The sequence below is a fragment of the Callionymus lyra genome, chromosome 16 (assembly GCF_982586985.1).
Source record: "Callionymus lyra chromosome 16, fCalLyr1.hap1.1, whole genome shotgun sequence".
In the NCBI taxonomy this organism is placed as follows: Eukaryota; Metazoa; Chordata; class Actinopteri; order Syngnathiformes; family Callionymidae; genus Callionymus; species Callionymus lyra.
Window position 1 is genome coordinate 21,139,950 of NC_141833.1, and position 16,132 is coordinate 21,156,081.

General features: G+C 37.2%; 1 protein-coding gene across 5 annotated transcripts in view; it reads left to right on the forward strand.

The window, feature by feature from the left end:
- Positions 1–2,618: 2,618 nt before the first annotated feature.
- LOC148064134 (unconventional myosin-IXb-like) overlaps positions 2,619–16,132 on the forward strand; it is a 41,678-nt gene continuing 28,164 nt past the window's right edge. For 3 of the 5 annotated variants that reach the window (XM_087810294.1, XM_087810297.1, XM_087810298.1), the window contains exons 1-11: positions 2,715–2,989; positions 3,884–4,666; positions 9,622–9,716; positions 9,779–9,841; positions 9,905–10,004; positions 11,011–11,111; positions 14,290–14,407; positions 15,151–15,240; positions 15,294–15,410; positions 15,470–15,604; positions 15,654–15,775. In XM_087810294.1, the coding sequence (XP_087666420.1) occupies positions 3,923–4,666; positions 9,622–9,716; positions 9,779–9,841; positions 9,905–10,004; positions 11,011–11,111; positions 14,290–14,407; positions 15,151–15,240; positions 15,294–15,410; positions 15,470–15,604; positions 15,654–15,775 (1,685 nt within the window). In that variant the 5' untranslated portion in view covers positions 2,715–2,989; positions 3,884–3,922. The other 2 variants (XM_087810295.1, XM_087810296.1) reach the window with 2 other exon arrangements.

Here is a 16,132-nt window from a genome sequence, read left to right on the forward strand (position 1 = left end):
CACACACACTCATACCTATGGACAATTTCCCAAAGGTTTCGCAATCAACCTCTGTATGTTTCTGGACTGTGGGAGGAAACCGGAGTGCCCGGAGTAAACCCACGCAACACAGGGAGAACATACTAACTCCACACAGAAAGGTTGGCTTGGCCTTAACCACAACTACAGCACACGTGTAGCTCAACACAATTCTCTGTCTTCTTCTGTATTTCTTCAGAATTTCATGTTTTGTTTTCATCAGAGCAGCAGTGAGCTGAGGCTGCCTGAGCGTGTGAGGAGAAGGTTTCACCAGAAGAGCCAAAGGAAGCAACTTGAGGGTCCGAGTGTCGCCAAGACTTCCTTATCTGGCAGGTGTTGGGACAAGTAGAGAGGAAACATCTGGATTGTTGACGTACTGTAGGATTTGGCTTTTGTTTTGGGGCCTTCGGGTCACTTTGACCCAGAGACAACACAAGGGATACCACAAACACATTTGTTTGCGGGCCTTCGGGTCACCTTGACCCCAAGATGATGTCCACATATATTCACTCTAGAAAAACAGAGGTGTATTCATGGTATTTATATTGTTAAAATTATATAAAAAATAAATTAAGTTGCATTTAGTCAATATATCTTAGTAATGTGCTTCATTTTTTTTTTATATTTATTTTGTATTGTATAGTTTTTGTTTTGAAGATCATTTTAATAACATTTATTGTAGCTTGAATCAACTTTTACTGAAGTCACAGAATAAAAAATGAAAAAATGAAAGTTGAATCCAAATCTTAAAGTTATAATATAAAATGTAATTACTATGTGCAAAGACCAAAAAACCTTTTTGAAGTATTATTAGTATCTTTGTCTACACCTAAGGCTACACACGACTGACTTAATGTTGATATTGCTGTGTGTGTATTTACTTAAAGGGTGAAATGTCAGTGAAGTACATTTGTGAACGAGGCGTAGCATCAATGTATGTTTGACAAGAAGTCTTTCATTTATATATATATATATATATATATATATATACATCTATATAGATATAGATATATATAGATATAGATATCGATATCTATATAGATAGATATAGATATAGATATAGATATAAAATTACAAATTCTACATGTGTGGGGCTGAAACGAGTCGATAGGAGGAGAGCATGGGTCAGACCTGGGAACATTTCAGTCATGGGAACTCTTTGTATAAACGTACTTTAGGATTTTACACACATTCTATTTGGAAAATTTTCTTTGAGTATCACTTTCAATGTGTTAAACATGAAGGACGATAAATGACTTATGTATAAATAAATGTATAAATACATAACAAAATGTATGAATGTATAAATAAATGTTTTGATAAATATAATTATGTCAAAATAAATAAATGACTTCTTATTTATTTTTGTCAAAAATGGAGACATTTTACATACACATTTTGTCATTTATAAATGTTGACTTTTATTTATACATTTATTTATACGTTTATTTATACATTTATTCATACATTTATTCATACATTTATTCATACATTTATTTATACATTAATTTATACATTAATTTATAACATTTATTTAAACATTTATTTATACATTTATTGATATATTAATTTATACATTTATTTATACATTTATTTATACATTATTTCATACATTTATTTATACATTTATTCATACATTTATTCATACACTTATTTATACATTTAATCATACATTTATTTATACATTAATTTATACATTAATTTTTAACATTTATTTAAACATGTATTTATACATTTATTGATATATTAATTTATACATTTATTTATACATTTATTTATACATTATTTATACATTATTTCATACATTTATTTATACATTTATTCATACATTTATTCATACACTTATTTATACATTTAATCATACATTTATTTATAAATTAATTTATACATTAATTTTTAACATTTATTTAAACATGTATTTATACATTTATTGATATATTAATTTATACATTTATTTATACATTATTTATACATTATTTCATACATTTATTTATACATTTATTCATAGATTTATTTATAGATTTATTCATAGATTTATTTATACATTTATTCATACATTTATTTATACATTATTTATACATTATTTCATACATTTATTTATACATTTATTCATAGATTTATTTATAGATTTATTCATAGATTTATTTATACATTTATTTATACATTTATTCATACATTTATTTATAGATGTATTCATACATTTATTTATACATGTATTCATACATTTATTTATACATTTATTCATACATTTATTTATACATTAATTTATACATTTATTCATACATTTATTTATAGATTTATTCATACATTTATTCATACATTTATTCATACACTTATTTATACATTTAATCACATTTATTTATACAAAATTCATAGTTAAAACGCTCACTCAGCGTTCTTCGTCTCCAGATGTGGCCACTAGGGGGCGGTAAATCCTCGCGGCTCACCTGTGCGCGTCAGAAAGTAAGTCAGTAAAAAGTCAGCAACAGTCGCTCCAGGTGTTCGACGTTAAACTGACGTCTGTCTCTTCACCAGTGATTTTTTTGCAACTGAATAGTGTTGTTCGACGTGTGTGTGTGTGTGTTTCAACCGTGGCGTCCGTGGATCTCCTCGCCGGATGTGTGTGTGTGTGTGTGTGCGCGTGTGTGTGTGAACGTGCGTGTGTGTGTGTGTGCGCGTGTGTGTGTGTGTGCGCGTGTGTGTGTGGACGAATGTAGGAAGTGAAGCGTCACTTCTTCACCGCAGGTCGACGAGGAGACTCTTCCCTCAACTTCTCCAACTGTCGCTCGAACAAGTCCGTGACCTTTGAGGATCTTCTTCGGTGGTTTCACTTCTGACCTCTTCTCTCTCAGGGACTCAGGTGTGGACTCACCTTTACGGGTTATATTTTTATTCATTTTTAAATCTTTCAAGTTCTATCCCGGGAGATCCAGGCGAGCCAGGAAATGAAATGAGCAGTTTTCCTGAGAAGGTGGGATTGATTTTTTTTTAATGTTTTTTTGATTTATAAGATGTTTTTGTTTACAATTCGACTCTGAAAACTTTCCCTGGCGAGTGTTTAGTTCAGTAAACAACGTACTTGTGGTTCCGTCACTTAGTTACGTATCCATGTTGTTTGTTGTGATGTTGTTTTAGTCCTTCTTAGTTTTTATTCTTATTAAATAAAACAATAATATTCATTTTAAATACACTTTATTATTATTATTGTGATCTCTACAGTAGCCATTTAACTTTATTTATAGTTCTATCGTCTGAAGATATGTGTGATTGTCTGTCTGTCACCCCAGGTAGCTGGGAAAGATCTCTACAGACCCTGATAATGAAGGGATTTGAAAATATTTTTTACGATAAAAAACCTGAGCTCATTTAAACAAGTGAATCCCTTAAGATTTTTTTTTTTAATTTATGCATTTAACAGCCTTTTTTTTTACTCCATATTAACTTGATACAATCACACGATGATGGCCGTAGGCCGCAACGCAGCACGCTCTCAGAAGTAATCGGGGTTCGGTGTCTTTCTCGGGGGACACGACGACACCATTTTATCCATGTTGAAGGTTTTGACACCTGTGACCAGGTGTCTAAGAATTAAAGCATAATGATCAAGAAATGATAATAAATTATATAATTGTGTTTTAAACATCAGATACTACCAGTACCTTGTACAAGGTACTGCCAGTACCTTGTACAAGGTACTGGCAGTACCTTGTACAAGGTACTGGCAGTACCTTGTAGCCTCCATCTTGGATGTTTTTTCTAAACTGAAAAGGTTTCACTAACATTAGAGTAACGGTCCAGAAGGTTCTGAGACGTAAAGATGTCCTTCCATAAATGAAGGTTAAATGATGCCGTACCTCCTCCCCAGTTGACCCGGGAGGACAGAAGGTTATGCTGAAGCGTGAGGATGAGCTCTATCGATGGAGACGTCCGTGTCGTGCAGATCTACCCCCGACTGTCCCAGGACACGCTCACCTACTGCCCGCTGCAGATCAACGAGTGGGACACGGCGAGCGCCGTCATCAACAACGCCGTGGTCACCCTGGGCTTGAGCGCCGGCCACGGCTACCGCCTGCTGGAGGTCCGGCAGAACGGCGCCGAGGAGAGGACGCTGGACGCCGAGGACCGTCCGCTGGACCGGGTCCTCCTGTGGCCTCCCAAGGCCCAGAAGTGGCACCCTCAGAGCGACGGCTACTACTTCGTCCTGCAGCCGGCCAAGGAGGGCGACGGGACCTCCTTCAAGGAGGACTGCGATGATCTCTGCAACCTGGATCCCGTGACCGAGGAGAACATTCTGGCGGCGTTACGGGAACGTTTCCAGAAGCACAAGATCTACACGTACGCCAGCAACGTCCTGGTGGCCGTGAACCCCAACAAGTTCCTGCCGGCGTACTACAACCCCAAGTACGTGAAGATGTACGAGAAGCAGCCGCTGGGCAAGCTGAGTCCGCACATCTTCGCCATCGCCGACCAGGCGTACCGGGCGATGCTGCAGCGGCAGGCGCACCAGTGCGTGGTGCTGTCGGGCGAGCGGGCGTCGGGGAAGACGGAGAGCAGCAGCTTCCTGATCCACTGCCTCACCGCCCTCAGCCAGAAGACCTACTGCTGCGGCCTGGAGAGGAGCATCCTGGGAGCCAGCCCCGTGTTGGAGGTGAGTCTCTGTGGGGAACCGGTCGGTGTTATGACCCTCCTGACTCGGGTGGAGTAGATGTTGAAGTCTTACAAGATCAGGACCAGGTTTTCAACGTATTACTTAAGGAAGTTGCTCCGAAATCTGGGCGAACGAGAGGTTACGAGAGTCCATTATGACGTAATAATGGCTTCACTCCTCCTGCCAGCTGTAATCACGCTCCGCTTTGTTTATACAACGAGTCCCTTGAAGGTGGAGGCTTTCAGGTTTGATGACGCGTGGTGACAATATGGTGGTTATGGTCAACAAGATTTCATCTCCAGAAGAACAAAGTGTTTTCAGTGGGCGGAGCTTAAGATAGTTTTCTAATGTCAATATTACAATGAAAAGAGAGTTTTGTACAAACACACACTGATGATACAATAGAGTGACAAATCACAACAACACAAACACACTGATGATACAATAGAGTCACACATCACAAAAACACACACACACTGATGATAAAATAGAGTCACACATCACAACAACACACACACTGGTGATACAATAGAGTCACACATCACAACAACACACATGCACTGATGATACAATAGAGTCCAACAACACACACACTGATGATACAATAGAGTCCAACAACACAAACACACAATGATGATACAATAGAGTCACACATCATAACAACACACACACTGATGATACAATAGAGTCCAACAACACAAACACACAATGATGATACAATAGAGTCACACATCATAACAACACACACACTGATGATACAATAGAGTCACACATCATAACAACACACACACTGATGATACAATAGAGTCCAACAACACAAACACACAATGATGATACAATAGTCACACATCATAACAACACACACACTGATGATACAATAGAGTCCAACAACACAACAACACACACACACACTGATGATACAATAGAGTCCAACAACACAACAACACACACACACACACTGATGATACAATAGAGTCCAACAACACAACAACACACACACACAAACACACTCAAGTTGATCCTCAAGATAAGATTTAACTTTATCAGTACCACGAGGGTGAATTTCACAAGATACTTTTACTCAATAATAGAGTAGAAGTTCCACTTCTTTATACTCTAGACTAGACTTGTTTTCACAGACCGACCTTCAAATAAAAACAACAAAAATAAAATGTGTTCGACCTTCAAAAAGCAAACATTAAGTACATAAAGATGCATCATAACGCTGAGTTGGTTTCTGTGCAACAAGAGTAAACTTGACTGAAATATTTTGAAAAGAAAAATGTTTATTTTCAAATTAAAACACATTTCAGACAGTAATAATCCACATAAAACTGCATTTAAATCATTTATCTTGCGAGGGACGGAGACGATGTCAGCATTTATACAGAGACTTCAACTAAACTGAGGCTGAAGGAAAGGAATTTGAAGTAGAAAACAGTTTGGTAGATAGAAAATGTGTTTTACTCCTTTATATTTCCCACGAGGATACATTTTACTGACTCGCCCAGACTCGCTCACTGACAAAGAATGAGCGGAAAATGTAACTTTTTTATACTGTAGACACTAACTCACAGATCGATTAAATAACGATTTCTAACCCATTCAACATAGTTTAAAATCAGTAAAACGACACTAATATGTGATTAATCACACTGTTGACAAAATGTAAGTTATTCTGTATGAAGAAATACTTTTAAACACTATTTAAACACAGTATCTTAACAATGTAAAACAGTAAACCTGTGAAAATCAATTTAGAAAATACTGTCTTGTCCAAAACAAGTTTTTATTTTCAATATTTCTCAATGTTTAGTTTATTTCTCGCACGTGACTTGAGGAGCAGAAGTTATTGTTTTAAACTTCCATACAAACAGTTTCACTTCTACTCTCTCCTCACATCGTTATTCACCGTCGCCACGGTAACGCCTCCCGTTCCTTTCACTTCCTCACGAGATCCCTCAGAATGAAACCGAGTGTTGACCTTGACCTTCGCTCTCACATTATGACCTCCAGCCGTGTCTAGATTTATAAATAAAACTTTATTGTCATCTATCGAGGGTCGTTTCTGTTTCAACGGTTTCTTTTCAGAACCACCTGATCCGAGTCGGGTTCAACCTTGACTTCATCAAACTGTGACTCATTTGTTGGCGATGGTTGCTTGATTCTTGTTGACAGTTGTTGTCATCAAAGGTTCACCGTGGTGCAGAGGTTACAGGAAAGCGTAGATCAACCTTTCTGTACTTTACTCCGGGAACTCCGGTTTCCTCCCACAGCCCGTGAATAAACAGAGGTTCGACTAGAAAAGTCTAAATTGTCGAGTTCCGACCCTGTTCACGGTGTCCCCTGCCTCTCACCCGAGGTAGCTGGGATCGACTCCAGCAGCCGTGACCCTGACAAACAAACTAGAAATTGTTGGAATAAATATTAGCTGTTTTTCCCCTAAATATTTATGTCCTCTGCTGTGCAGGTGGTCATAATGTTATGTTAAACTGCGGAGGGTCTTAACAAGTCCTCAGACCTTCAGACCAACAAAGGCTTGAGACCCTCTTTGTCTCCTGAAAGCGGACTCGGCTCCAGAGGGTCAAACACTGACTGAACATATGGATTCCTGCGAACGAGTCCGACGGGTTTTCCCTCCGGAATGTGTGATGTTTACAGAGACTCGGTGGGAAGAGATCGAGCGACTTCGACCTTCGCCGGGTTTTTCTTGATAAGAACGAGGGACGACCTTGGGTCGAAGCCGACTGACATCTGGTCACATCTGCGATCCTGAGCCACGACGACGACGCTCCTCCTGGAGAATGTTCTGGGCGTTGTCTGCGGATCCAGAGCGTGAAGTCGTGTCAGAACAGGCCGGTCCGGGTTTGGCTGCTGATCCCACGACAAACTCTGGATCCTTTCTCTTTGCTCTGTGAGCCGAGCAAACTTTCACAAACGCCTTTAAACACACGTGCTAGCTCTGGGTCAAGGTGACCCGGAGGCCCCGATAACAAATTTGTGGAACCCTTATTCTATCCCTTGTGTTGTTTCGGGGTCAAAGTAAACGACCGCCACCGCTGCATATGTATTTATGAGAGCTAGGGAGATCGTTGACCTTTGACCCCAGAGACAACACAAGGGATACCTCAAACACATTCGCAGGCGTCTCGGTCCAGGGACGTGGGTTGGGTCGTGCAGCTCTGGTCGACTCGGACCTGCTGAGACTCGTTCCACCCGCTGGAGAATGAGGAAGATGTTTTGTTTAAAGAGTTGTGTGGTTCGGTTTGACGTGTGCGACTTTGAATACCTGACATAACGACGCACAATCACGTTGTTGTGTCTTTATCGCGTCGACGCGTCATTTGCGTTTTTCATCAGCTGGTTAAAAAGTCGACGCTTCGGATGTTTTTGATCAACGTTTTCAAGATTAAAATAACATTTTTACTTGAAGCTGAAGTTGCTCGTGAGGTTTTGACCTCGACAAGGAAGATTTATTTTTTGCTAAATAGTTTGGATTCATTTGAATTTAGGAAAGATTGATACGTTGTTTTCTGTGGTTCCATCTGGATCCAAGGAGAGTTTGAAGGTTCTGTTAACTTGTATGGCCTCTCACTGCTGCTTCCCTTAAAAATAATCTTTAATTTATTTGTGTTTTTTCTGGTTTAAAAATTGCATTAAAAGCAAAAAACAACCATTAAAATCAAAAACGTATTCTTTTGAATTAGTGGTACTTGTTGTGTACTTAAAAAAAGGGCTGTTGTTAGTAATGTATATTTTTTAAATATATCTTTTTTTAAAGACAAGACCAATTAGTGCAAATTGTGTGCGTATACAAATAAATATAATAATATTTTGTTGCTGGTTAAATCTGCCAAAATAACATTTTCTTAACATAAAATTATAACTTTTTTCTAAATTAATAATTAAAACCAATAAATACAAAATAAAATGTTATTGTTGATGTAATAAAAAACTTTAAGATAATAATAATAATAATTTAAAATTTAAATGGATCCTAAAAGTAGATTTTGCTGTGAGGAAAATAAATTAATATCGAATCTTATCATGTGATCCATTATTTTCAAAGATTATTTCTACTGATAATAAGATGAGTTTTTAGTTATTATTAGAAAAAAAACTTTTTAAATAGATTTAAATAGTTAAAAGTATATTTATTTATTCAAAGGGTTCTTGTGACAATAATTCTAATTATTATTGTTTCCACATTCTTGAACTTAAAGTATATTAATGGTTATTTTTGTGTATTCGGGAATACTAAATTAACTGTTTAAACATTAACATATTTGTAATAAAAAAACTGTTAATGTATATATTTTTAAATATATATTTTTTCAACCAATTACCAGAATAATTAGTGCAACTTTCATGCATATATAAATGGTAATAAATATAATTTAATATTTTTGTAATTTTTGACCCTGCAACAGACTGTGTCCTGTCCAGGGTGTCCCCTGCCTCTCGCCCAATGAAACTGGGATAGACTCCAGTCTCCCCGCGACCCCCATAAGGGATAAAACAGTAGAAAATGAATTAATTAGTTCATTTTTGTAATGTTTGTTTCTTAAATCCGACTTAATATCGCAATTAAACCCAATAAATGACTTAATAACATATATGATCATGTCATTTTTGTGGATTTTTAAAATGAAAATGGGTCTAAAAAAAATAAATATTTTGCTTAATTTATTGAAGATATTAATAAAATGTACGGTAACAATAAAGGAATGTTTTATCTTGTGATGCAATATAACCAGAGACATCAAACTGATGCATTGGATGATTTTACAGATGATTTCCTGTGATAATGAGATGAATCTTCACAGAAAATGAAAGTTCTCTGACATCATGTTTAATCCACCAGGATTAACGTTGTGTTGTGTCAGCGTTTACTCCTTGTTGTTCAGGAATTTGTGTTGATGTTGTGTTGATGTTGTGTTGTGCGTCTCCAACAGGCGTTCGGAAACGCCCGCACGGCCGACAACGACAACTCCAGCCGCTTCGGGAAGTTCCTGCAGCTCAACTACCTGGCGAGCGGCGTCATGAGAGGGTGAGTCTCTGGTGGTCCACCCCTGAGGCAGGAAGTCCTACTGACGAGTCTCGTCCCTTCAGGGCCGTCATCAAGAAGTACCTCCTGGAGAAGTCTCGCCTGGTGTCGCGGGACCCTCACGACAGGTGAGGAGATGCTTCGGTGTTGATCATGAGCAGCAGGTTCTGAAGCTTGAGTCCATGTTGCAGGAACTTCCACGTGTTCCACTATCTTCTGGTGGGAGCGTCCAAGGAGGAGCAGAACGAGTTCCACCTGCAGCAGCCGCAGCATTACTTCTACCTGCAGCAGGTGATCACAGACCTCGTGTCAAACCATTTGTTTTCTTCACCGACGATGATTGACAGCTGTGGATTCAAGATGAGTTTCTATCCTGCACTCGTCCAGAAACTCCGTCCACACTCTTATCCTGTTTGAAGTTCATCAGGAGAGAATCTTTCTTATCTTTCTTTATCATATTGAAGACTGAAAGAAAAATGATCTTGAAAATATTAAAATAGGGATTTAAATGTTGAAAAAATGAAAAACTTTGGATTTTCTCTCCTAACTAAAAATAATTGTATCCATTTAAAAATTATTTAATTTATTGTTACTCTTTTTTTTATTTAAAGTACAAATAAACTTTAATTTTCCCAAATTTTATTTATATATCTTTATCTGTGTCATAGTTTTAATTTTTCTAGATTTAGAACAAAAATTTGTCACATTTATTACATTTTGTCTATCTTTAAATAAACATTTTTTTTGCTTTTTTTGCTTGAAATAAACCATTTTTTGTCTCTGCTGTACATGTGAACAAAATTAAATTAAATAAAAAAGTCAATGTCGAAGAAAAAGAGAAATGAGAAGAAAAAAGAAAAAATTGTATAAAAAAGAAAATAAAAATGTGGAAAATTGAGGAAAATATATATATTTTTCCAAGCAAATATATGTCATTATTTATTAGTGAGTGTAAATTCAACTGAATATTATTAAAAAAATTAAAGGAATATTTAATATTCCATTTTTTTTCTCCCTTTTTCAGTTTTTCTGGCTTTATTTATTTTTCTTTTTTCTTTCTTTTATTTTTGTCTCAGCTAGAGTAAACTTGTGCTATATATATATATATATATATATATATATATATATATATATATATATATATATATATATTAATACAATATTTTTAAAAATAAAAATAAAAATAAAAACATTATAAAGAAAAAATCTCATTATTTCCCATGTTAGTGTAAATTCAAATAAAAGTCAATGATTCCAAGAGACTCATCAACACGAGGTTGAATCTTCTTCTCTGCAGGATCACAGCGAGTCTCTGGAGGAGGAGAAACTCCGGCAGGAATACAAGAGGCTTCATCAGGCCATGGAGATGGTCGGGTTCCTCACGTCCACCAAGAGACGGTACTGGTTCTTCCTCGGTTCTTCTCACGGTCAACACATGTCTTAGAACCTCATGTACATGTGTCTTAGAACCTCACGTACATGTGTCTTAGAACCTCACGTACATGTGTCTCAGAACCTCACGTACATGTGTCTTAGAACCTCATGTACATGTGTCTCAGAACCTCACGTACATGTGTCTTAGAACCTCACGTACATGTGTCTTAGAACCTCATGTACATGTGTCTTAGAACCTCACGTACATGTGTCTTAGAACCTCATGTACATGTGTCTTAGAACCTCACGTACATGTGTCTTAGAACCTCATGTACATGTGTCTTAGAACCTCACGTACATGTGTCTTAGAACCTCATGTACATGTGTCTTAGAACCTCACGTACATGTGTCTTAGAACCTCACGTACATGTGTCTTAGAACCTCACCTACATGTGTCTTAGAACCTCACGTACATGTGTCTTAGAACCTCACCTACATGTGTCTTAGAACCTCACCTACATGTGTCTTAGAACCTCACGTACATGTGTCTTAGAACCTCACGTACATGTGTCTTAGAACCTCACTTACAAGTGTCTTAGAACCTCACGTACATGTGTCTTAGAACCTCACGTACATGTGTCTTGGAACCTCACGTACATGTGTCTTAGAACCTCACGTACATGTGTCTTAGAACCTCACGTACATGTGTCTTAGGACCTCACGTACATGTGTCTTAGAACCTCATGTACATGTGTCTTAGAACCTCAAGTACATGTGTCTTAGAACCTCACGTACACGTGTCTTAGAACCTCACTTACACGTGTCTTAGAACCTCACGTACACGTGTCTTAGAACCTCACGTACATGTGTCTTAGAACCTCACGTACATGTGTCTTAGAACCTCACGTACATGTGTCTTAGAACCTCATGTACATGTGTCTTAGAACCTCACGTACACGTGTCTTAGAACCTCACGTACACGTGTCTTAGAACCTCATGTACATGTTTCTTAGAACCTCACTTACATGTGTCTGAGAACCTCACGTACATGTGTCTTAGAATCTCACGTACACGTGTCTTAGAACCTCACGTACATGTGTCTTAGAACCTCACTTACATGTGTCTTAGAACCTCACGTACATGTGTCTCAGAACCTCACGTACATGTGTCTCAGAACCTCACGTACATGTGTCTTAGAACCTCACGTACATGTGTCTCAGAACCTCACGTACATGTGTCTTAGAACCTCACGTACATGTGTCTCAGAACCTCACGTACATGTGTCTTAGAACCTCACGTACACGTGTCTTAGAACCTCACGTACATGTGTCTTAGAACCTCACGTACATGTGTCTTAGAACCTCACGTAAATGTGTCTTAGAACCTCACGTACATGTGTCTTAGAACCTCACGTACACATGTCTTAGAACCTCACGTACATGTTTCTTAGAACCTCACTTACATGTGTCTTAGAACCTCACGTACATGTGTCTTAGAACCTCACGTACACGTGTCTTAGAACCTCACGTACACGTGTCTTAGAACCTCACGTACACGTGTCTTAGAACCTCACCTACATGTGTCTCAGAACCTCACGTACACGTGTCTTAGAACCTCACGTACATGTGTCTTAGAACCTCACGTACATGTGTCTTAGAACCTCACGTACATGTGTCTTAGAACCTCACGTACATGTGTCTTAGAACCTCACGTACACGTGTCTTAGAACCTCACGTACACGTGTCTTAGAACCTCACTTACATGTGTCTTAGAACCTCATGTGTCGTTGAAGTACAGAGTCACTGCTCGTCTCATACAAGTCTGAGCTCGTGGAGTCGAAGGAAAAATGCAGCCGACAGCCTCGGGACAAAATGTTAAAAACCTGCTCTGGCTCTTTTCCCTGCTGGAGTTGAACCTTCAACTCTTGATCGAACACTGGAGGTTTAACTACAGACGCTCAGAACTTAAACAGTTAACGGTTAATGTGTTCTTAACTAGTTCAGTTTAGTCTCTTCCTGGTCCAGTTGTTACACAAACTTACATTTGTTTTATTTCATAGAAATTCCTCATTTTCTTCGATTCCTTCGTCTTCCTCAGTGATTATTATTGGAAACTTACATTTTTCCATCATTTATATTTTCCACTTGAAACAAGCTGTTCATGATTTTATTTATGGTTTTGATAGTTTCAACTCATAATAAACTGTTTGTGGCCATATGAAGTCTCTTGGTGAACTCTATTTGGCCCTCAAACCTCGAAGTTTCAATATATTCATAAGACAAAAATCAAAAGTTTAAAAATTCGTCCAAAAGAACTGACTGGGATCCATGGATTGATCCAAGGATTAGGAAATAAAAGTAAGTAAAGTAAAGGTTATTTGTAAAGATGTTTCTGGACCAGGGTCACAAACAATCGAACAATCAAAAACAATATACAGTTAAAAATACATACAAATTTAAAAACTAAACTCTAAAAGTCTTAGACAACATAAGACAAACACAGGAGTCCCAGAAAACTAGGAAAAAAGCACAAATAAAAAGGATTGGGGAAATGTGAGTTCTCCTACTAGAGCAGCTCAGAATGAAAAACAAAATGTATGTAAAAAATAACAAAAAATAATACTCATGTCTGAGAAAATTGGCCAGATCGTTTTCAATGTGAGACACTTTGAAGTAGACGTCCATGTCATTGTAAAGTTTAAAAATGCAATTGAATATTTAGGGGGGAATGTTTTGTCCTAAATTAATAGTTGAAAGTTTTATTAAATTACATAAAAATGATCTTTTGTCTTGTCTTTTGGAAAAGAAAGATACAATATTATAAACCATACAGAAAACTGACAGGGGTTGAACAAAAGTTGTGTTTTGTTTTTTTTTAAGAAAAAGAAGGAAAATTGAGTTAACAAGAAAAAATATAAATATTTAGTCGTAAGTCAAAATAGAAAAGTCTAACTTTTACCTCACGTTTGCTGTGTTTTCTTTCAGTTCTCGTTTGTTCAGTGAATATAATTGTTATTTATAAAAACTTCATCATATCTTTAAATTCTTGCTAATATTTCAACACTTTTCTCCACAAAAACTTTCATCATTCAATCATTTTTTAATCTATTTGAACATGAAACCTTGGATCAGCGACGCACAAACGACTCGCACAAAGATGTCGACAACAAGTATTAAGACAGTTTGTCATTTTTCTGCTGCAGGATCTTCTCCGTCCTCTCGGCCATCTTGCACGTCGGGAACGTGACGTTCACGCCTAACGCCGACGTCCTGGAGGTCGGACCTGGAGACGTGTTGACGGCTCTGTGTGACCTGCTGAAGGTGCGAGGAGACGGATTTTTATAAATAATTTAATGGGGTTTTTTTTTGGTTTTTTTATCATTTAATTAAAAATCTAATTTATTCAAAATGTATGTATTTAAAAAATAATTCAATAAAAAATATATATTCAAACATTTTTTTTTTCATTTAATAATTCAATAAAAAAAACGAATATATTCAAAACAAATGTTTTATTTTATTTTATAATTTAATTAAAATATATATATATATAGAAAATATACTTTTTTAAATATAATTTGATCAAAATGAATGTTTTTTTATTATAATTTAATTTAAAAAAATCGAATCTATTAAAAAAAAAAGAAAATTAATTTAATAATTCAACAAAAAAATCTTATATATTCAAAATAAATGTTTTTTCTATTTTATTATTTAATAAAAAATGTTTTAAATATATTCAACGTCATTCTTTTTTTATAATTTGATCAAAAAATGTAATATATTCAAAATAAATTAATCTTTTTTTTATATTAAATTAAAAAAATCTTAAATATTCAAAATAAATTAATCTTTTTTTATATTAAATTTAAAAAAAATCTTATATATTCAAAATAAATTAAAATTGTTTTACACATGCAGTTTAATACTACAATTACAAAAAATAAAAGTTTAAAATTAAATATTATTTAAATGGTAATCTCTTGAATCCAACATAAAATTGTAGGTATAATGGTGTATTTTTGGCTGAAAGTACGAATAAAAATAATGGTTTAAACTCTCAGGTGAAGAAGGAGCTCCTGGTGAAAGCTTTGACCCACAAGAGAGTCCAGACCAGCAATGGAAGCGTCTTCTCTCCACACACACTGGAAGAGGTACTGACATCATTGATCTTGTTTTTATCTTCTAACTTCGTCGTTCTCTCAAGGCCACGGTGGCTCGAGACTCCATGGCCAAGTCCTTGTACGGGGTTCTGTTCGACTGGATCGTTCTCCGCATCAACCACGCCTTGTTCAACAGACGTGACATGGAGGAGTCGGTGTCTGTAGGTCCTTCAAACTCACTCGCAGATGTTTCCAGTATTGACTCTAAAGGTCTCCTCAGTGTCTGTCCATCGGAGTCCTGGACATGTTCGGCTTCGAGAACCTGCAGAGGAACCGCTTCGAGCAGCTGTGCATCAACTACACCAGCGAGACGCTGACGTTCTACGTCAACAGACACGTGTTCCAGCTTCAGCAGGTGGAGATCATGGTCCGACCTCACGGTAGATACTCACCGTGTGTTCTAGGAGGGGTACCTGGAGGAGGACCTGGTCTGGGAGAGCATCTACTACATGGACAACAGCCAGTGTTTGGAGCTGCTGGGTCAGAAGGAAACGGGATTGTTCCACCTGCTGGACGAGGAGAGCAAGTACGTCGCTTTATTGACGTGTATATTCAAGGTCGTGTGTTCTCTCTGTGTCGTGTGGGTTTACTCCGGGCACTCCGGTTTCCTCCCACAGTCCAGAAACATACAGAGGTTGATTGAGAACTTGTCGTTAATTGTCCGTAGGTATGAGTGTGTGTGTGAATGGTTGTCTGTCTTTGTGTGTCCCGAGACGGACTGGAGTCCTGTCCAGGGTGTCCCCTGCCTCTCGCCCGAACAAGCATTCAAACAACCCCCCCGCGACCCCCCCACAAGGGATTAAGTGGCAAAGAAAATTAATATAAATTAATGAGTTCAATGAGAGGGGGTGAGTGTTGGTTGATGAAGAAAAGTCTCGTTTTA